This window comes from Numenius arquata, chromosome 6, assembly GCF_964106895.1.
Source record: "Numenius arquata chromosome 6, bNumArq3.hap1.1, whole genome shotgun sequence".
NCBI classification, from domain to species: domain Eukaryota; kingdom Metazoa; phylum Chordata; class Aves; order Charadriiformes; family Scolopacidae; genus Numenius; species Numenius arquata.
The window spans coordinates 31,775,470-31,798,791 of NC_133581.1; the positions used below are offsets into that span (position 1 = coordinate 31,775,470).

A 23,322-nucleotide genomic window follows, 5' to 3' on the forward strand; every position below is an offset into this window, starting at 1 on the left:
AGGAAGAAGCAATGCTTATTTCTTAGACCAGCTGGTAGAGTTGGGAAACAAACAAACTTTTGCGTGCAGAAATCTTTCTTGGCTCTCTGCCTCTCCCTGCAAACCTTTTCTGGCTTATGCCCTTAGAACAGTTATGGCTACCACACGGCTATTCTTACAGAAATGTCAGAACGTGGAATAACTATGTATAAAGAGATTTACAAGGAAGTAACTGAGTATTTCTAAAAAGGAAAATAAAGAGATAATGTACAAAATTTGTCAGTATTAGTGAAATTGTGAAAATAGCAATACTCTTTTTGCCGTACTTTCTTACATTTCTATCCTATAGGTGTGGCAAATAAACGAATTTTTCTTCTGTCCTATTTTTTTTTTGGTCCTATGCATATTGATGACTTTGATGCCAAAAAAAATATTTGTACCTTTTTGTGGACCCATTCTTTAGCATGCATTGTGCCTTACAGAATGAGTTGAAATTATTTCATCCCAAAGAACATATAGTGTAAGGCCTATGTCAAATCTGCAGGTGTGTGAAGTTCTGTTGATGTAATGATGTCAGCATTAGGTCTGAGTTTTTCCTGTTGCAGGATTTTTGGCAAATGGGAGACACAGGTGAAAAAGTGAGTGAGAAAAATTATTAAGCTGTTCCATTATGTTTATTCTATACAATTTGTACATGCGTTGGTGAGTTAACTCTCTTAACAGTCTGTCTCGGTGACTTGTCAGCAGGAGAGCGGTGCAGAAAGAGAAGGATTTTTTGAAAATTTAGGTTAGTCTTTACCCATTTCTTCCACTTGGAATATGTTTGTAACGTTTGTTTTCCTTCAGTAGGGATATGTCCTCAGCACCAACTACTCCTCCATCAGTGGATAAAGTAGACGGATTTTCTCGGAAGTCCGTCAGAAAAGCCAGACAGAAGAGGTCACAAAGCTCCTCCCAGTTTAGGTCTCAGGGCAAGCCTATCGAGTTAACTCCCCTGCCTCTGCTAAAAGGTAAGATCGAGAATTATTTTTAATAAATAAAACAATATTACTCCACAGATGACTTCTAAACTCAAAAGTATTCTATTGCCAGAGATTGCAGGGAAATTTTGCCAGCAATGAGAAATGTTTCATGCCAGAAATGTATGTATTTAAGCTCTACAAAATGTTTAATCTGTGACTTGAGGGTGTGGTAATTGTTTGCAATACTTTTTGAAAGTTTTAAATGCTCATGTTAACTCGTACCATGACTTGAATTTTCAAGGCACTCAGGCTCTGTGTGAGTATTTTAGTTTGTGAACCCTCAGCAGTTGACCTAAATGAACAGTAATTCTGGTAAGGGTAAATTGATTTGTGAGCGGAGAGGAGCTGGTTTTTAGGATCTTAGCTTGTAACGTGTGGGTCTGCAGCCTGTCCCACTGGTGCCAAGTGCAGCCCATGGGCGTATTTTCAATGCCCTAGAGATTATTGGGGAGATGGGACCCCTTCTCATAGCATTTGTGAACAGGTAACTCCCAGCTCTTGGCTTCTGCTGGGTTTTGAAATCGAAAGGTCCCATGAGCTCCAGCCTCTCGGGAGGAAAGATGCTGCCAATCAGGTCTTAGGCAAGATACTAATGTTTTGAGAGCCTGTGTATCCCAGCTCCGGTTGAGTTTCTGCTGGCAGATCTAACCTCTAATTTGGGAAAGAAAATTATGATCCAGCATACTACTTTTGAAAGGATGCCAATATCCGTGTAACATGCTGTGTAAATGCTTCCCCTAAATCCCAGTTACTGAACTTCAGTACAAATCCAGGGGCCCAGCAGCACCTGAGAATTATTGCTGTCTGGTGAGGAAGGAGGAATTGCCTTCCAGAAGTCTTTCTTTTACTCTGAATTCTCAAATGGTTTATTTAGTTTTCTGATTTTTTTTTTTTAATTACTATTCTTCTTTTCTGTCAAAAGTAGTGAAAATAAGCATGGGTTGTGCTGATCATTCTGGAAAATAGCAAGGTTTAATCTTATGTCTGTCCCATTTTTGCTTTGGGAGCAAGTATATTTCCCACATTCCCTCCTCTGCCTGTTTGACAAATTTGTTAATCAGAGTATTGAAATATGTAATAAACGTGTAATTACACTTAACCCCACTTCTTCATAACAAGAGAGAAGTTGTAAAAAAGCAAAGCCAAAGTACACACCCCCCCAGATACTCACATCTTAATGTCTTTCTTTTAATTTAATTAAAAGTAGGATTCTGGGATTAATTCTAGTGGAGTTGTCATTAAAATATTTGAGGCTTCTTTCTGTGGGATACCTGTGAGAATGGCACAAATGGCCATACTGGGTCAAAAGAGAGGTCCATCTGGCCCCGCAGCATTGTGCCTGCCAGTGACTGACTGGGATGTGTAGGGGAGCTGGGGAGGCTGTACCAGAATGCGCCCCCCCATCAGCATTCCTCAGTTTTGAAGGTCTGTTGGTGCCAGTGGATTTGACTCTGTGGTCTGCAATGGGTATTCTTTTATGAATTTTTCTCCTTGTTTTGTGACAGTACAATAAAGAAGCAAATGCTTCTTTAAAATAATTTGAAAGCTCAGTTTTATACTTTTGCGGGTCATTTTTGATGCACAGGTTATATCCTTTGAAAATACTAGTTGCTACGCTTTGGAAGGTGAATGGTCTTTATCCTTTGGCTTAAATGGCTGGATTACTGGAAAAGACTGAGATTTGTATTTGTATAAATGAAGAAACTGACATTACAATTATTTCATTCTATTGTATAGTCCCGTCCAGGGAATAAACTACTCATGTGCACAAGCGTAAGGAAAACGTTGCCTTTATCTGAGGACCTGGTCCTGCAAAAACATAGGCTTAATTTGACTACTGTAGCTGGTCCCATGGGTTGAGATATAAAACTATAATAAGATAAAACAAACAGATGGGGAGCAGAGAGTGTTGGTGAGACGTTTATGATTAGTGTCATAATGAGTTACAGTGGTCCAGCTTCAAATTAAGAATTTGATCCTGTGAGTTAGTTTTCCCTCTTTGACTTAATGCGGATTCCCAGAGGCGCAGGGATCTACCTGGGGCAGATTAATTTGCAGGATTTGGGCCTAACTGTCTGTCTGAAACAGCAGTAGTATTGGTCCCTGCTGAAGGGACATTGGCAGTTAAAAATCATGCTACTGTTTGGAAATATTCTTGATCTACATTAATAATCCTGAATGTTACAAATATCAAACCTGAAAGAAGTGAGGAAACAATTTCCTCCTGCGTTTTTCATGCTTTCCTTGGGCAGTTGCCTGAATGCCCTAACCTTTTAAACTTTTAGGTTTACACTTATCTTCAAACAAGTGACTAGTCCTATTGTTTCAGTCCAGTAATCATATAATTTCTAATTTAATCTTTGCTGTTTGGGTCTTTCAAACCAAAACAGAGAAGAGATTTCAGCAAAATAGCTTGTTGAAGTCTCAGAAAAAAATGAAATCAGTTTGGAGATTTGCTAAGTTTATTTAAACTTCTTGTTTTGGGTAAATTTCAAGTTTAATTAAACCTCTTACGAAATATTTCAGTACAGGAAACTTTTAGAGGACAGACTTTGAATTCAACCTTAGACATATTTCATATTCATGATAGAGGGGCTTTGCTGACAAAAACATATGTGCTATGCTCTCTTCTTTTCTTTTTCTATTTTTTTTTAAAAAGGATTATGTTGCATATTGACATTTGCAGTCTGCCTTCTCTCAAACAGCACTTTTATGGACTTCAGTATCTTCTTCGATTACAAGAATCATGTATGCAGAAAACTAGATAAATCCTTAGTCCATTCTTTGCAAGTTTTTATACTATGCCTGTCACCATAATGATTTGAGCACCTTCCAGTAGTGTATTAAGTGACATGACTACACATCTGTCACATCTTATCTGCTCTCATTCCTTTCCCTAGGGGCAGAGTCATATATAGTGAAATGGCTTGTTTTGGTAGTGTTTTAATGCAGTCTGTTGCTTTCTGTGAACATACATGCCTGTATTGCAAAACCAGATAGATAAGACAGCGTCGTTGTTGTTCATTTGGTAATAAAAATATTTCAGGAAAGAAAAATAGAAGAGGCTATGTTTTGATGCTGCGTACAAGTCTGAAGGATGATCTGCTATTTAGGAAATGTAACAAGAAGAACTTCAATTTTCAGTAAGAATTTTCATTGCTTATTCCAGGAAAAAAAAACCCCAGAGAAATTAAGTTGTTACTCTTGGGGGTTTTTGTTACTGGCTTTTTTTTTTTTTTTTTTTTTTTCCAAAAATAAACAGAAGTTTGTATATTGTATCTTTTTGTAAACAAACATTTAATGTACTCAGAAAGTAAGATGTGCCTTCTGAGGTTCTGGTGTGCTGAGTTTAGGCTTTCAAAAGCCACAATCCAAAAAGCTGGCTTTTGCTTCTGGCTTTACATTTAAAGAGGCTGTTGGTATCGTCGAGGTTGGCAGGTCCCCTAGATAACTGGTTTGTGGCAGAGCTGTCCTGGCGAAGGGCCCTTTTTTGGGAATGAGTACTTCCACCTCTGTGCCTTCGTCAAACCCAGCCCACGTTTGTTAACCAAGCTTGTGGCGTGCCTCAAATCATGCTTGTTCTGCATTAGATAAGTGTATTATTTATCAGAGGGTTATTTTACTTTCATTTTGTAGAGATACTCTTTTTACTTAGAAGTCTCTGGAGGTAGATGGGTAGGACTGTGACGTTGGAAAGCAGTTGGTTGGAAAAAAAGGGTATGTTGCAGTGGACACGTGAAAACAAAATGATTTCAGTATTACCTGTAAAAGGGGAATGAGGACTTCATTTGTGTTTCTGCCAGTATCTGTAATGGTAGGGGAGTGTCCAGAGACATACATGCAGATGACTAAAAAGATCATATGCCTTATGAATTCATGTTTACCATCTTGAGAAATTGGACAGAAAACTTATACGTAATTCATGGGATTCTTCCTGTCCGCCTTGACCTCATTAAAAATACATAACTTAGGTAAAGCAAACCATCCAAAAATAAGACTTAAATTTTAAATCAATGTATCCAGTTTTTGTCATTTCAAGGTTTGCCTATTTTTTCCTATCATTCTACTACATTTTCCAATGATCTAATGTAGTTAGTGTAGTTTACTTTCAGGTTTTCTAAAACTATTTATAGTTGTTGTTGAAAACAGCTCAAAGTATGATTTTTATTTTTAGATATATTTTCTTCCTTAAAATAGACATTCTGAACAGAAGTTCTTTGTCAACAATACCCATTGCTTTGCTACCTTAGTATTATGAAACGTATTGAGCTTCTAATATATTATCAGATAGTTTCCATGACATTAAAGAATTGCTGTATTGGCAACAAAAGAGCATTGCATAGTCAGAAAGGCAAAAATCTCTTTTTATTTGCTGTTTGCTTTTGATCATCATATTATTTCCATGTAGTTGAGATTTTATGATAAGCTTTTCTTATGAATCCTATCTATAGGTCAAATGGCGAAGTGGCTAAATACTAAAAAATCCTACCAACTCCAAAAGGCTTTTGACTAAGTGAGAACTGCAAGATGTGCACTTCCTCCTTCAAATATGGTTACTCTTGATTTTTTAAAAAAAATATTCTTTATCATAAAAACTGGGTTTTTTTCAGACTTACGGATACTGCCTTCAGAACTGTACATCAGGGAAGTAGTGATGATTTGAGTTGTAGAAGAAGATAGATACAGCTTCTATTTTGTGTTTACTTCCTTGGGGGTTGGCTGGTTGTCTTTTTTGTGCTACTCGCCATTTGTGATATTTGAAATGCTTTACAGGTATCGATAAACTGTTAATAATATATCTAAGCTAAATACTTTCTCCTAGTTTATAAACAGGAAGTTAGGCTCGTAGTGGTTATGACTTTTCAAAGTAAAATTTTGCTGTATTTCTGTCATTGGAAGTAGATCCGAGGACTCCAAAGTCATTGTGTGGAAGAAACCCCGGAACTTGGTTTGTGCTGTACGTAGTCAATGGTGAATCAGGCATCAAGCCTGGAAGTACTTCTAGGAATTTTGTGCCCATTCTGGTTGAAATAAATCTGGACATAATGGGCAGTCTCTGTGAAAGATTTGGGAATAGGGCCACAATCCCAGAAGGAAGGAGGATTTAGCCTACTTATTATTTTTTCTTAAGATGTATGGAGTTCTTGTCATATGCAATTAATTTCTTCACTTTCTCTTGTGCTCTTGGCAGTTGTTTTTTTAATATATGCTTAAGTTTCTTTTTAATTTTTTTTTGACATTTGGTGGTTGTAGAATAATTCCTTCCGATAATCTTCAGATTTCTGGTTGTTTCTAAAATGTATTTGTTTGATGATGTTAAGAAAGGGCCATATACTAATTGCATTCTGTATTTTGGAATTTTTCTCTGCTTGTTATTGTCTCCCACATTTGGAACCTAGTTTTGTAAAGCTGTATTTGGAGGGAATGGGCATATGTAGAAATGCTGACTTGAAGTGAAGATCATAGTAAAAGAATACCTCCTTATCTTAACGGTCTCTTAGTGAAAGTGCAGTTGGTGAGAAATTCTGTCAGCTTAGCCCTGATCTTCTAATGTTCAGTTGTCTGTCTTTATTTCTAAGTTTCTTTATTTAGGTCTAGCGATTTTCTTATAGCCATGGTGGTAAAGGTGGGGGTTTTTTGGGGAGGGGGAGATTTGTTTTGTTTTTTTTAACCTGAAACCTTTGGTGTAATTGTTTTACTTCCTGAATTTCTCAGTCTACCTTCTGGAAATGTTAAGTGATGATCATTCCTTCCTCTTCCTTTTCCTTTTTCTTTTATTTTTGTTTATTTTTGAAGTGAAGTAACTTGTAATCACGGTGTAAAATGTGTTTCTGTGCTCTTCACAAGATGGAGTCTAAAATCTTGATAATTTTCTGCAGGATGGTTAAAACTTTACTACCAGAAACTTTTCGGTCTGTATTTGTACGGTATGTCTCTATAATATGTTGCCCAGTATTATTTATTTATCTAATAATATTAGAATTTTCTGTGTCCGAGCGTCACCCTATGTGTCTGTAATACAACCTCCTGTTTCTGTAATAAGTACCTCCTTTGTATTCCTTTCCCAAAGAACCTTTGACAAATGTAAGTTCTGGTTTAGCCGTGCAATTATTTCTGTATAGCATACATGCTTGTTGAAGTATAGTGCCACCTTCATTATTATTATGATTATGATCTGGAGTTTTACTGTTATGAAAGGTACATTTTCCATATCTCAGGAATTGTGGGCGTATTTATAAAATCTGTTTGTGTATAATATATATTTGTGTATATAAAGAAGTTGTTGTGTATATGTTTAATGTCATGTATAAAGTTTAGGTTTTGAGTTTATTTTATTTTCTGGTTTGTTTTTAAAATTCAATACTTATAATGGGGTACTACTACTGTTAATTGTTAAAGCTTTATAGTAGGGAAGCAGCCCTTTCACATTCATCCCTTGTAAGCTACTGCCTTTCTGAGAAAAGAGCACTTTCATTTATGCTTTCTGGGGAGTGGGAGGAGGACAGAAAACTATTTTTAGATTCAGGGTAACTTCCTTTCACCTACTTTTTTTTTTTTTTTTTTTCATTCAAGTTTTGCTGTTTCTTTGACTCAATCAGGCGAAAATCCTTAAAAGTAACAGACGAGGGGACTCGATGAGTTTTGGTAGGGTTGGACATTTTTGGGTTAGTGGTGGGACTGTGTAGTCTTGGTAACTGTCTAATTGACAAATGCCAGCAAATGGGCACACATTAATGAAAGGTTAAGGAAAATCTGTTAGTAAAACACTAGACTCTTCTTTCAGAAGGATATGGCAGGGCTTATCTTAGTTTGAAACCTCGCTGGTTCTAAGTGTCAGTCTTCACTGAAGGTGTGGTTACATCAAGGGTTTTTTTTTTCTAGTGGCAAATCTTCTTTGAGAAGTCCCCATGCATATACCCCAGTGCGTTGCCTTTCATCTGGGCTGAACCAAGTGTCTGTGGGGCCACAATGCAAACCAGATTGTTAAAACCATTTCGCCTCCTCCTAATTTTAGTTACGGGCTTGATCCTGCGTCCTCTCAAACAGTTAATTCAGCGGAACTGAAATGGTGGTGAACTGTTACGTAGGGTTAGTAGCTTCTGTGCATGTGGTTTTCTGCCTACAAATAAGAAAAAAAATGCTGCAGCTTCAGTCTGAAGCTCTTCATCAAGCGTTTTCAAAAGATAAGGCAGCTGTCCAAAGAACCAGTGTAAAGTATTTTTGTGCCCTTACTTGTTGCACTTAATTGAAAAAATTGTCTGTTTTGAACAAAGTCTTGAAGTCCAGCTACAGGGGGATCAGTTTTGATCAGGAGTAATAATGATTTACAATAATAGAAGATTTTTCACCAGTAGGTTTTTCTAATTGATGGAGACACATGTATAACTTCAAAAATTGTATATAATCTTAATTTGTTTAATATAACCATGTATTTTTTCAGTCTCCTGTAGAAAGTTTATATTACTTGTATTAATACATTTTTATGAAAAAAGGATCATTATTTTGCGTTTATGCCCTTTATTAATTTTTACCGCTGTTTTCTCCTTTCTGATCTGTAGGATGGGTTCTTAACTGTGGTATTTTCCTTGCATGTAAAGTGCTTGGTCCTTCCAAGGACTAGCATCTCCAAGAGTCTGGGGCAGAGAAGGAACGCAGTCTAACAGAGTCGATGCACCTGGTTGAATGGGCAGAAGGTGAGAAAGTGAAAGGGATCCTTTCTGGGTAGCTTCCTAAAAGAAAAAATAGAATAGCAGATTGCTGGAAAGCCTGTTGAACATCACTGGACATACTGCTAGCTCATCTGTAACAGTAGCTTCTTGTGTTCCCTGATCTGAAGAGCTTGTTCTAATAACTTCACGTTGGAGTTCAGAACTGACCAAGTTATAAAAGAGAGGTGGAGGCGAGCAGCTTGTTATTCTGATTATAAAAATCTGTCCATAATAAGGCATTTTTTTAAGATTTAAAAATTGAAATGAATTTAAAAAGATATATCTACTGCAAAACATCAATCACAGACTTAACATTCTTTACTTGATGGGTATTTTGCAGAAGCTAAAGCAAATCATCAGTAATATCTCAGGGATGATGTATAAATGCAGATAACTGTGTGTACCTACTGGTAAAAGTATTAATTTTAGGACTTGACCCCCCAGTTGGAGATAATGGTTAAGTACTCGGACACCGTAATTTTTATTCAGAAAAATCAAAATACTTTGATGAAGATAAGGCTAAGCTGAAATTTTATGTTGTCTGGAGAAGTACTTTACTGTCAGATTTTGATTAAAACAATGAAATAAATGTAACTTGTACAGTTATCCCTTTTGTGCTTTTCATTGTGAATAGTGTAGAGGCTCTGTATAAATACAGTTCGTGTAATGGGAGGAAAGAGTTTCTTTAGGTGTTCTTTTATCATAAAGTTAAGAAGATCTGTTATTAGAATTATTATCTTTAATGGGTTTCTAACTCTTTTTGAGGAGCACCAGAAAAAGTATTTAGTGTCATTAAGAAGAAGTAACTGTAGTTTGTATTGGATGTAGTCTGTAGTTTTCTGTGGGATTCCTGGAAGATTTTCAGAAAGTTTTAGGGATACATTGTGTGACATCTCTTATTTTTTCACCATGCTTGTGATATCTACCTAATCTGAGCTGGCCTTTTGTTGTTTGGGATTTCTGTACTGCTTTGCAGTGTCATGAGCTTAATTTAATACTATCATGATTTTCTTGGCTTCTTTTTCATGTACACTTGTACCAAATTTGGGTTTTTGAGTTCTAAAATGCAGGTGGCAGTAGATTTGTTTGTTGCTTTGAAGGTTTTGAATATATTGTCATGTGGGTTACGTTGTAAAGGAAGGCTCCTGCAAGTTAAATTTCTCATATTACAGATTGATATTGGGAATAGGCAGAAACTGAGGAAAGGACGATTCCAGATTTCAGAGGAATTAAATTAAATATTCTTATTTTTCTTTTATGTTACCCAGTACGATGTAATGTGAATGCATAAACTTCCATTGGTTTTCTTTGCAAGTTTAGCTCCTGTGCTCTCCACTTTCACATTCCAACAGTAAGGTGTAGATGCTATATGTGGACTGTTTTTAAATAAGAAAGTATCCAGTAAGTGTTTTCTGACTTCAGTTTTGAACAGTTAACCTTGTGTGTTTATAGAGAACGTATTTTCCCCTTTATGTGGAAACAAAGGCGCAAAAGGTGTTGATTACAGCTGAGACAGTACTTGAATCGCTGTAGAGAACATAACTTAATTGTTGGATATTGTCAGTGTTACCAAGAATAAACTTGGCAGCTTGTTATCTTTGGTGTTTTCAAATAACATTTTTTGGGATTGCTTTTTGAAGAATTTGAGGTGGTACTGTGTTATTAGTCATCTTTGTTCTCCTTCACTTCCCCTTCCTTTATCCTACCCAGCCCATACTTCTTCATGCTGCTTTGCTTGTTCTTTGTCATTGCCTTCCCTACTCCCACTTTCTACTTCTTCCTATAACCTCTGACGGATACAATTCACTTATTTTTCCACAAGAGGGTGATAAAACTTACTCATGCATGCAAAAACAAGCACTCCAGGTGGAGCGGGTTGCAGAGGGTTATTGAAAAATCTCACTATAATAAAATTAGCTATATTTATAAAGAAAAAAAAATGGTCTGTTTGTCTTCCTAAGCTCCGTCAGTGTGTTGCAGTGGTTGGTTGTCTGCACTTCTGGAGTCCAACGCCTATAAATACTTAAAGGGAGGGTGTTAAGAGGACGGGGCCGGTCTTTTTTCAGTGGTGCCCAGGGACAGGACAAGAGGAAATGGGCACAAACTTGAATCTAAGAAGTTCCATCTAAACATGAGGAGGAACTTCTTTCCTGTGAGGGTGGCAGAGCCCTGGAAGAGGCTGCCCAGGGAGGTGGTGGAGTCTCCTTCTCTGGAGATGTTCCAAACCCCCCTGGACATGTTCCTGTGCAACCTGCTCTGGGTGGACCTGCTTTGGCAGGGGGTTGGACTAGATGATCCCCAGAGGTCCCTTCCAACCCCATATCATTCGATGGAGTCAAGACTAGTCCTGTCAGGATGGAGATCCACCCTGTGAAGAGCATGCCAGCACCATCCTGCCTCTGTTGCAGTAATCAGGCCTTACTGCAAGACAGTCTTCCCTTTCAGTTATTCATGCAATCATTTTCCCCGTCCTTTTTCTTCCATGCATTTGGTTTGTTGGTTTGTATGGTTTTGTTTATTTGGGCTTTTTTCTTTTTTTTGTTTCTTCCCCCCTGCCCTCCTGGTTATTATTAGAAGAAACGGAACGTCCTTCCCCACCAGTGCTAAGGAAGTGTAGTGGTTGAGACTTCTGCTCATCTTTAAAAAGTGCGGAAAGGTTGAAAAGGCATGGCAAAGAGAGAAAATAGCCACCGCTGTGATCTGCCTGTGATAGAGGATCTTAGTACAAATCTGCCTCTGCTTTTGGCAAAACATAGACATAACAAGTGTTTTACTCAAGATTAAAAGCCACTGTAGTTTCTCTTTTCTGGGGGCTAGAAAGGATGATGCAGAGAAGTGCTTATTGGTCCTTCTGAGAAGAGTAGCTCCAGAATTGTCTGTCTGAATTGGTGGAGATTGTGGCTATGGTTCTGGCTCCTGGGTTTGGCTCTTGGCAAAGCGGTGCGATTGTCTCAGGGTATGTTGGATGGCAAAGATACTTGAGCAGACCCGTTAGGTGTGTGATGCAGGGCTTTTTAGATACACTTTGAGGAAGAGACAGCCTGTCAAGGGGGTTGTTAGTCTATATTTTGGATACCATAAACTCAAAAAAAGTGTCCGTTCCTGTAAACTGCTTTAGAATCTCATCTTGAGCTGCCAGATTAAATCTCGTTAGCCACAAGTAAAAAGAACTGCAGCGAGTCCTTTAGTATTATAAAAATGAGCAAATGGGATCCGTACTGTGGGTTAGGCATAAATTAAGCAGTGAAGAGGCTCCTGGAAAAATTCTAGAGACTTCATTGCGATGAGTCAAAAGGAGCCCTGGCAAGGAAGGAGAAAGGAACGAAATGCTTGAGGTTATGTTTACCCCATCCCATTAACTGTGAAATTTCATGTCGTGGAGTGAAATTTCTCACTTTTCCTAAATATCAGGAAAAACACATAAATGTTCCAAATAATAAATAAAAAAGATGCGATCTTTTAAGAAAAAGACAACCACAGAGTCAGCGGTCTCAATATTTTGTCTCCTCCCTATGGTAGGAAATTCCAAAGGCAGGAGAAATGTGTTGAATTTCCCAGGACAAGTCTGTTCTTCTTCCTGTTCTGTCAGTGTCCTGTTGTCCCTAAACCGTCACATCCATAATGCGCACAATCAAGTTCAACAAACAGCATTTGGACCACCTTGCTTCTTGGGCAAGAAGGGCCAAGTTTAAGGTTTGGTTCAGGTAGTTCGAAATCTCAGGTGCGACAGATTCTTCCAACTAACACTCTCGAGGGGGACATCCCTGCCTCAAAGCAGCCCTTCTACCAAAGGAAAAATAAACCCCACAAACCCCAAACCATTCTTAGAATTTCTATATATGCTTCCAAGCTGGTTCTGAGAATGTAAGGGAATTGGAGAGATTCTGATTAATATTAGCAATGGAAAAGTATTTTTCTTAAGTTTTCAGGAAGTTCTCCTGATGAAGGAATGCCATAATATCTAGAAACAGAAGTAAGTGGCTAGAAGCAGGTTTTGAAGTACCTCTAAGCCGGTTTCTTTTATTCACTGCTTGGAATAGTCATTCCTGTTGCAGAAACATTCTAATGAAGGATTTTGCAGACAGGAGGATTGACATGCCCTTCAGAACAGATTCTAGAGATGACCTCATTTGACATGAGTGCATCGTTGGTCTCCCCTTGTTTTGCACAGTTGATCCTAGCATGAACAGGCATTGCACTGCAGCAAAAATTCGTTTGAGAGCCAGCGTCTTCAAAGTTATTTCACTTGTGCTGAAATGTGCCAAAACTTCATGGTCAATAAAAAGCAAACGGTTTGGAAATGAACATATTTTCATGTTTATTTGTTTTTGGATAAGTATACTTCTGGATTAAAAAACGCTGATATTTCAAATATAACGGAAAAGCTCTATAATATACAATAATAAAGCACAGACTGTTTTTTCATTACGGTTGGGCTTTTTAGATAAAGCATTCAGTACTTGATAATTTTTTGCCCATGTAATTTTAAATGTCTCGAGCAACAGAACCTATCTGGTGTCTAGAGCTGCAGCACAGAGTTGAATAGAGTGCCCGTTTGTGCCTGCTTCATTTTGGGAGAGGAGCAAAAGGGAATTAATTCAGCCTTCTTCCCCCCCCTCCCTCCCCCAATTCCTAGATTCAGTGGCCAGATAGACAGTGCCTCCCTCTCTTTTGAGCTCATGCCGCATTTGTGGTTAATGCAGTTTTTCAGCATTGTTGTTTCCCAGGTTTCTTGCCCATATTGAATATCTATATTTGGGATTATTTTTCCCAGATGTATAAGTTGGTGTTTTTCCAGACTGAATTTCACTTTATTTTCTGGACATGTAAGGACTTTGCTTAGGTTCCTTTGTATTATTTCTGACTTTACTGCTATTCAAAGTTGCCTATTTAATATCCTCAGAAGATGTTATCTATATGCTATTTTAATCATATAGATCATTAAGGAAGTTATTAATGTCTGGACTAAATTGATTCTTACATCTCACTGGCGTTTCTTTCCAGTTGGATACTTTGAGATTTTTATCCTTTTATTACTAGACTTTTCAGCAGTACTGTGTTTCTCAGCCTCTCCTATCCAAAAAAACTGGAATCAGTTTTAAACGTAGGACTTTCAGGGAAAAAAGAAGTGTGATTCATGCTGGAGTAAACTTTGTAACTCCAATCACAATTGAAATTGAAGCTGTATTATAATAATTGCATAGATATCTTCACATTGATTTCAATATGCTGTCCTTGTACTCTAATTTGTACAGTAGTAGTTCTTCAATGATAAATTATTAAGTAAATATTTTCCTAGTGGAATGTGCTTTCTATTTTTGTATATCATCTTGAGAACAGAATGTGATTCCTTTCTGTAGGGTCAGCTATTTGAAATACTTGCCTGTGTTCTAACTGCATAATCTATAATCCTCAATATGTCTTTAATCCACTTTATCTCCTGCAGAACTACATCTTTGGAATAGGGAAGACCATAGTGTGATAGATAGAATTCAAGGGTATAAAGTTTGGAAAGATTAAATCCATTTCTGAGGTCGGTATTGATGATAGGTTTTGGCAAATACCAGATAGAAGAAAAGACTATTAAGTCTTAAATGACTATTTAAGAAAATTAAATCCTACTTACTCTTATGTTCATTCCTATGGAATGAAAAAATAATAAATAACGAAGAAGTTTTACAGAATTTTGTATCTGGAAATATGATAAAATTAAAGATGGAATTTACCACCTGTCTAATTTTAAGCATCTCCTACAGTGTTAAGGGAAAGGAATTGATTTAATTTCTTTTGATTTTTTTGTGGTTATTGTGTGAAGTCAAATTGAACTTCAAAGTGTTTACCTTTCTATGCATGACTAAGGTAGAAACCGGAGTGCACATTTCTTAGCATTGACCGCTTGAGCCTGAGCGGCTGCATTAACCTGGAACAAATTTAGCTGGGGGTTCCAGGAGAGGGGGGTGTGCGTGCAGATGTGTGTTTAGAAGTTTGTCCTTGGGAGAATGAGTGTCTTCTGGTGTTGGGTAGGAGTGGTTTTGAGAATTTGGCGCGCTGCTTTAGTTAAGGATTGCACAGAGAGCTTCTGTTGTGATTCCTTCATTAGAATAATGGAGAAGAAGAACTTGAAAAAATTGCCTGTAGCCTACATGTATTAATAGGCAAAACGTGACCAACAAAACTAGTGGTGCTGTGGGGGCAACATCTATTTTGATGACTTAATAAAATCTACATTTTTAAGCAGGAGAATAAGGAAAAACCAGTCATAAACAATCAGCTATCAAAATTTCAGAAGATTTTTTTTTAATTAACCCCAATAAACGAACTTTATTTAAAACCACTAATTTTGTCTGTAAATTTCGGGTAGAGTATTTGATTAGGTGAGTATGGAACTGTTGGATGCAAATGGAATTGACTTTTTTCTCTTTGGAGAAAACTTTTATTTTGTTGTTGCTTTTGTGGGTTTTGGTAACTGACAGCAATTGAAAATCATTAAATGAAACAAGTTGTCAAAGGTCACGTTTCTGTGTTTGTCTAGTACTAAGGTATTAGGTACCCGTTGTCCAGGGATGATGGATTTCTCATTTGGCCTGGTGACAAATGACCTGATTTTACAAGGTCTTTGGGTCTGGGAGGTGGGCTTGGAATAGCAGTTGTGTTAAATAACAAACTTGCATAGCACAGCTTTTTTTTTTTTTTTTTTTTTTTTTAAATGAAGCCAAACTACGTAGCAGGCCTGGGTTCAAACACCACCAGTACTTTTATTCTTTTTTTTTTTTTTTTAAATAGTTGGTGTTAGACACAAATATTTCTGATTTTGTATTTTAGAAGAAGATGATGATCAGCAATGTTAAATAAACCTGGCAGATTCAGTTTGTTGTCATGTTTGTTGTTTTTGCAAATGGCTAGGAACATGCATAACAGTGAAACCCAACATTCTTATAACACTAAATAGAAGGGAAAAGTCAGTGTGGAATTTGAGCATTCTGCATTTGTACAACTTCTGAGAATCCTTCAAGGAGATGTAAATTGCAAGGAAGCTTATTTACATGAGTAGAGATTTCCTTTATAGAAAGAAAAAAGATACCATGTAAAGCAGCATGGTCCTTTTGTGTTACTTGCCCTTAAAAATTATTCCATCTAATCCATTCCCTGGAAGGGACGGGAACTGGCTATAACTGGGCAGGAAGAGAATCGGAGCACAAAAATGCCTATTATTGCACCCGCGTGTGCCATTGCGATGGCATCCATGTGGCTGGAGGGAGAGAGGGAGGGAGGGCCTGCATTTTATTTTTTTCCCGTGAGGAAGTAAGTCGGAATTTGCACCTTTTCCTTATAGACGACGAGAAATTTTCTCCCAGCTTTGCTGCTTAAATTCAGATTGTGCTTTCTTTACTGCCGTACCATTTTCAGTAAAAAGAGCAGTTGCATGGAGACAAAGAGGCTGCTGATTTAAGTCTCAATAGAGGAGTCTGTTAGGCTTCAACTGTGGGAGGATACTAAATGTAGCTGAGAGGTTGGCAGATGCTACCTGGACAAAAACTACTTGAAAATATTAAGCAGCTGTTTAGTAGGTTTTGCCTAAAAACCGTTTAATGGCTGGAAGAATTGCTGGGAAAAATATGACAGAGGAGTTTTTGGTTTAAAACTGTACTTACTTGCTGTTTGTGTTGAATAAAAAAAAAAAAGTAGAGTTCTGCTACAAATATTTTGCTGGGGTTAATGAGAGGGGAAAAAAGCCCTAACCCCCAGCCCTGCTTCATTTTCCCGCCTGTCTTACCATTTTATTTTTTTTTTAGTAAACTATGTCGGTTCATGCAACATTTTGGCTTTCACTTTCAAAGGGTGTAATCCTGTTTCTGATTATTAAGTTGAGCTGAAAGCTGTGGAGTGTTGTCTTCTGAAGTTTTCGGAAAGCTCAGCGTGTCTGCTGCTATTAATGGTTTTCTAAGCTTTAACACTCTGATAATTTACCTGAAGGGTTTGTTTTGTGGTGCAACTTTGTGAGCGCTGTAAGGAAGCCAGAAGTGAGGTGGTGGGACTGGGCCTGAAGTTCTACCAGGTGCACGCAGAGCTCCGTGCGTGGCCCAAGAAGGGGAAGCTTTCTTCATCCGCACCTTCCTCGTCCCTGCTCTGGCCTCTTCAGCAGGTTGGATGCTCCTGGGAGTTGCCCTGGTTTCTTGCCTTGTTACCGAGCTGGAGTGTAAATGCTCTTTAGCCGTATCATTTCTGACCTGTGAGATGATGAGTGGGACGCATGAAATCATAGAATGGTTCGGGTTGGATGGGACCTTAAAGATCATCGAGTTCCAACCCCCCTGCCCTGGGCAGGGGCACTTCCCACTAGACCAGGTTGATCCCTGATAAATGAGATACCCCAGTAATTTTTTTTTTCCTGTTGACGGGGGGAGAGGGGAGATCACAGAATCACATGGGGTTGAAAGGGACCTCTGGAGATCATCTAGTCCAACCCCCCTGCCAAAGCAGGTCCACCCACAGCAGGTTGCACAGGAACGTGTCCAGGTGGGTTGGAATGTCTCCAGAGAAGGAGACTCCACCACCTCCCTGGGCAGCCTGTTCCAGGGCTCTGCCACCCTCACAGGAAAGAAGTTCCTCCTCATGTTTAGATGGAACGTATTATGTTCAAGTTTGTGTCCGTTTCCTCGTCCTGTCCCTGAGCACCACTGAAAAAAGACCGGCCCCGTCCTCTTGACACCCTCCCTTGAAGTATTTATAAGCATTGATCAGATCCCCCCTCAGTCTTCTCTTCTCCAGACTATAAAGCCCCAAGTCCCTCAGCCTCTCCTCCTAAGAGAGATGCTCCAGGCCCCTGATCATCTTTGTAGCCCTCTGCTGTACCCTCTCCAGCAGTTCCCTGTCCTTCTTGAACTGGGGAGGCCAATCGCTTCTCGGCCTTTTGTCTAAGATCAAGTGTAGTGTGTAGAGATAAAGAAGTTGTGTGAAGCTGTTGTGCTGTGTGACTAAACACAGAGAAAAGACCTAAGGAAGCCATTGCTCAGGACCAGGGTGGTTAATTTAAGCAGGGAGTATGAACTAATTAATTTCGAAGTGCGGTTCCCTTTATGACCTGTTCCATGGGGAGAGTTGATTACAGGATCTCTGTGCTGGGTCATTAAATAGTTAACATCAGTGGAGATATTTATGCTTCAGAAGCTGAGATTTGCACATGTTTGGGTAGAAGCATTTCCAGTAGAACACATTTGATACTTAACCTGGAAAAAAGTCAAAAGAGGTGATTAATGTTTTGTACCTTTGGAATAGGTTTAATTTTGTGTGCCTGAATCTTCTAGCAGGTGCTCTAGAAACTGGAGGGGGGGGAAATAAATCTTTTCAACATGTCCCACCCATACTTCACATAGAGCCACAAAATAATATTCAAATGAACAAGAATCTCTTGATTGAATCTAAATGGAAAACGCAGTTTTCTGTGGCCTCATTATTCCAGAAATGATCATTTCATTGTAGGCATATTTAACGAAACCTAGGAGATTTCCGCAAAAGTATCTGAAAGAAAAAATATTTTTCTCGTTTAAAGTGAGGTAAAGAAATAGCAAGAGCTTTTTCAGAATTGGTGTTGATCTATCTTGGCTACCAGTTCTGCTTCTGATAGGGGTTTTAAATTTTCATAAATAGGTTCTTTGACATTTGTTTACTATTTTGTTTGTTACATGTATAATATATACCTAATATACAGTATATATAATATACAACACACAATAATATATATACAATATACAGTATATACAATTTATAACAATGTATGGTTACATGTCTAAAATTTTTGTACACACAGTTTCATAAACTTTCAAATTTTCTTGTAGAGTTTCTAAAAATTTATTTCTGAAAGAGTGCGCTTCTGCCCATGTGAAATGGTTGCTTTAGAACTTTTCCAGCTGTCCCTTACTGTTTGTCAGGGGTGGGTTTTGTGCCCTGGATCAGCCTTTTGCCTTGTCTGCAAACACCAGCCCAAATCCGGCAGAGTTCTGAGACGGCGGCAGGTTATTTTGTGGGTAACAGCTAGATAGGGTTGTCATAATTCAGAACGATCAGGCATTTTAGCATCTGTTATTAACCAGAGTGTACATGTGTCATCCTCACAGAGCAAACGAGGATGATTTGTTTCCTCTTAGGTGTGACAGAGGCATCAGCGTTACTTCTGTTTGTGGTACTGGTAAGATCAATACCAGAGTGCATTGGAGGGTCTGGGACTTGGCATACCTGAAGAAGCCATAGTAGACCCATTAAATGATCGAAGACTCGGAGAACATGCCTTATGCAATACTTTTTTTTTTTTTTTTTTAAATAGCTAATAGCTATTTGACTAGTTTATCAAAAAAGCTTGAGAGCAGATATGATTATTGTGTCTTATGGGGAGGAAAATACCGGTCAAATACAGGAAGATCTTTAGCTGTCAGCCAGAAATCTGGCATGCCTCATTATTAAATGAGGAAAAATATGTGCTGGTGGGAACTACTTAAAGTGATGTTAGATTCTCTGCTTGTATGCTTCCAAGTCAAGAGTCACAACTTTTGGAAAAGTTATGTTTTAATTGAACATGAGTTACCGGACTTAATTCATAGAGGGTTGCTTCATTATGAAATCTCCAGGAGTGTTTTATTTAGGTTGGACTGTCTGCTCTGGTAGCCCCTTCCAGCTTGCAGTTTTCTAAATCTCTGGCCGTAAGACCCCTGGCCATTTCAGAAGCCTTGAGGGAAAGGCAGTAAGAGATTTGGGAAGAAAAGCGAGACTTTCGTGAGTTGGACCAGTTGCGTATTTAACCTGATGAGCTTCAACAAAGGCAAGTGCAGGGTGCTGTACCTGGGGAGAAATAACCCCATGCACCAGGACAGGTTGGGGGCTGACCTGCTGGAGAGCACCTCTGAGGAGAAAGACCTAGGAGTCCTGGTGGACAATAAGATGACCATGAGCCAACAATGTGTCCTTGTGGCCAAGAAGGCCAATGGCATCCTGGGGTGCATCAGGAAGAGTGTGACCAGCAGGTGGAGAGAAGTCATCCTGCCCCTCTGCTCTGCCCTGGTGAGGCCCCATCTGGAGCACTGGGTCCAGTTCTGGGCCCCCCAGTTCAAGAAGGACAGGCAACTGCTGGAGAGGGTACAGCAGAGGGCTACAAAGATGATCAGGGGCCTGGAGCATCTCTCTTAGGAGGAGAGGCTGAGGGACTTGAGGCTTTTTAGTCTGGAGAAGAGAAGGTTGAGGGGGGATCTGATCAATGCTTATAAATACTTCAAGGGAGGGTGTCAAGAGGACGGGGCCGGTCTTTTTTCAGTGGTGCCCAGGGACAGGACAAGAGGAAATGGGCACAAACTTGAATGTAAGAAGTTCCACCTAAACATGAGGAGGAACTTCTTTCCTGTGAGGGTGGCAGAGCCCTGGAAGAGGCTGCCCAGGGAGGTGGTGGAGTCTCCTTCTCTGGAGACATTCCAAACCCGCCTGGACACGTTCCTGTGCAACCTGCTCTGGGTGGACCTGCTTTGGCAGGGGGTTGGACTAGATGATCTCCAGAGGTCCCTTCCAACCCCATATGATTCTGTGATTTCCTTGGTGGAATTAGACTTTGTTGTTTCCTCTGCTCTGTCTGTCTTGAGTGATAGTCTGTGAGTTGTTCAGAACTGCTTGCTCTTTCTGCAGCTCAGCCTGAGACACAGGGTCATGATTTACAGAACGGATGATGACTCAAAATGCAAGTGAACTTGGTGGGAACTAGTCCTGAATACTACACAGCGCTATGGAAACATTCAGAAAAATCAGGATATCTCAAATTGGGCATTGAAAATTCATGCATGCTTTTATTCTGAACCTTTTTATTTATCAGTGTTCTTTTAAATTAATATCTTGTGAGTAATAGAGCATAAAAATGACAGTCTTTAAAAATGTTAGTCCTGTTTGATTTGAGAAAAACAAGAGATAAACATTAAATATGACATTATACAAACTCTTTAAGATTCACTGCTTTTACAGCTTAGTAACTGAAAGATTGCTCTAATTTCATTTTAATAGAAATAAATCTGATTGAATTCTTTTTGTTTGTCTTTTCAAAAAGCAGAGACTGTCACAAACTTTTTGAAAAGTCTCAATTAAAGGTAATGATGCAGCCTAGTGAAATTCAGGTATGATCCAGACTGGTACAGTGTCACTTGAGTGTGAACTCCCTTCCTTCTCAAACAGATTATATTATTTTTCTAAAGTAATAAAACTTTTAAATTAATGATTTGGTTTTTGAATTCAGTATAATAATTCAATATTTCATGATGCAAAATTAATTTTTCTTCCTAGGAGTAGTGTGCTGTGATTTTTTTTTTTTTTTTTTTCTTTTAAACTGAAATCCATAGTTCGTTTTGTTGCTTTACCAGACCTGTTTCTTCTCATTAGCACGTTTTAGCAACTCTCACCGGGTTAAAGTAGGGCTGTAGGTTTAAAATAATTTTAAAGTGCAATCCTGCTGAAGCTCTTCTCTTTTCTCACTTCCTTCTGCTTGCTCTGAGCCAACTATCTTCCCATGCCTTTTCTCCCCTCTGTGTTTGCTGCTGCGGAGGATGCTGATATGACCTGCAGTTGTCATCTTAATTGTCACCTGAAAACAGTTCGGTGGCAAATGCCTTGTATATTCGCCTGGTATTCCCTTCTTTAGCTCAAAATCTTAGGGAATATTGAAGTACTTCTCCCAGTACTGATATTTTACAGTGTCAAAAAGTCCACCTGTATGGATTTAGGGTATGTTTATTCTGCTAATTTTGTGGTGTAACATACAGTAATTTATTATGATGTGTTCCGTGGTTTTACGCTAACTTTTGCCCTTCCTAGGCATTTCCCTTTCCATTTCCAAACAAATATCTTAAAAATAGTCAAGCAGATCATTGAAAGTAAAAGGGAATGGCTGCCCTTACAGAAGCGAGTGGAACCTCAGAGATGCTGATGATGTGTTTTTTGAAAAAAAAAAAAAAAAGAAAAGAAGGAGGTTTCATGGCTGTTGTATACAAACTCCTTAAAACTCGCTTTTTATTTATTTTTTTTTAAAAATGAATGTGGGGAAATGAAACACAACATGCTGACGAATCAAAAATTTGTGGGGATTTGATATATACTTAAATACAGGCAGTGAATTGCTGAAATGAAAGCTGATCAGATCAGCATATCTTGTGGGAAAATGATTATGCTCTCATTCTCTAAAAATAAAGGATCGTAATTTGAGCCTGCCTTTTTAAAAGAAGAGTTTCCTCCAGTGTTGTTTCAAGGTAGGGCTGCTTGAAAAAGGAAGTAATTTGTAAAACGTTGAAATACAGTTTGGTGTCAAAGCAACCAAAGAATAAAATTACTGAAAATAAATAGTTGCTCTTATTTTGAAAGCGTGTCAAAGTGGAGGAGCTTGCTTTATGCGTAGTTGCTATTGGCTGCACAAACCCTTGTTTCTGCAGCTAATGATAGATAGGAATATTAATAATATAATTCATGCCTTGTCATATTTTGCTGCTTAATCATCTTGTTTGGCACTCCCTTGGTCGTGTTCTGCGTGGCCATAATTCAGGAATGAAAGCTCACTCGGGTGCTGGTATTACAGTCCAGTAATCAAAGAGGCTGGGATTATGCAGATAATGAAAGGACTGGCCAGCGTGTGTTTACCCTGGAAAAACTGGAGTGAAGCTGGGGACAGTAAACAGCCCGGGAGCCGCCTTCTGCGCCGGACCATGGCCATCGCTCCTACGTCACGGCTGCTTTAAAGATCCAGGGGTGGGTAAGCAGAAACTGAGAGCGCTCTGGGGTTCGGAAACCCGTGTCAGCAGCGTTGCTTCAAGTTTCCGCCACGAGAAACTTTAATCTCTTACCAGTCTTTAGTAATGATTTCTTCCGTATGCTGTGGCTGCTGTCAAAAGTAGTATTTCGAGGAGGTTGCTAGCATTTTGTTGGAAAGTATACGATTTATAAACCAACAGTTTCTTGGACATTAATGTAGGTTAGAAAGAAAAGGAGGGGCTATAGCATGAATCTGAATGCAATTCAAACAGAAAACTGGGGTTTTTTTTGTTTGTTTTCCTTAATTTTTTTTTTTTTTTGTTAATAACTACAGTTTTAAAATCTCAATCTAACATTTTCCCAGAGGCTAGCACTGGACCTAGTGAATTGTTTGTGATTCAAAGCATTTCTGTCTTTGCCTGGATAACTTTTTTTTTTATTATTTTAAAATTTTGGAGTAGAAAGCAATTGCTGGGCTTGGTACTGAAGGTGGTTGTAGTTGGGGGGGGGGCACTGTAATGGATAAAATGATGAGAGGATAAAAGGAAGTACCTAAAGAAAATGAAGGGGGAAAATAAGTTTGGTTGGGTGTTGTTTGGGTGTGTTTCGTTTTGGGTTTTGTTGTTCTTTGTTGTTTTGTGGTTGGTTTTTGTTTGGTTGGGTTTTTTTAACCTCAAGAAGCCCTTTCCCTCTCTTGATTTTTAAATAGTGTTTCATCTTTAAGTAGTGTAGGTTCTTCCAAGATACCCAGGAGTTTTTGTGAAGTGGTTTCCGTGCTCTTGTCAATGCATGAATAACAAATAATAGAATGGGTGGGGAGGAAGTTGATTGTAATTTGACTTAAAAGC

The 23,322-nt window shown here is 38.6% G+C and overlaps 1 protein-coding gene across 2 annotated transcripts in view; it reads left to right on the top strand.

Moving 5' to 3' along the window:
* The first annotated feature begins 832 nt into the window (after positions 1–832).
* Positions 833–23,322, top strand: part of PPP2R5E (protein phosphatase 2 regulatory subunit B'epsilon) — a 78,544-nt gene continuing 56,054 nt past the window's right edge. For both annotated transcript variants that reach the window (XM_074149922.1, XM_074149923.1), the window contains exon 1: positions 833–989. In XM_074149922.1, coding sequence (XP_074006023.1) covers positions 833–989 — 157 coding nt within the window. The remainder of the gene's footprint in view (positions 990–23,322) is intronic.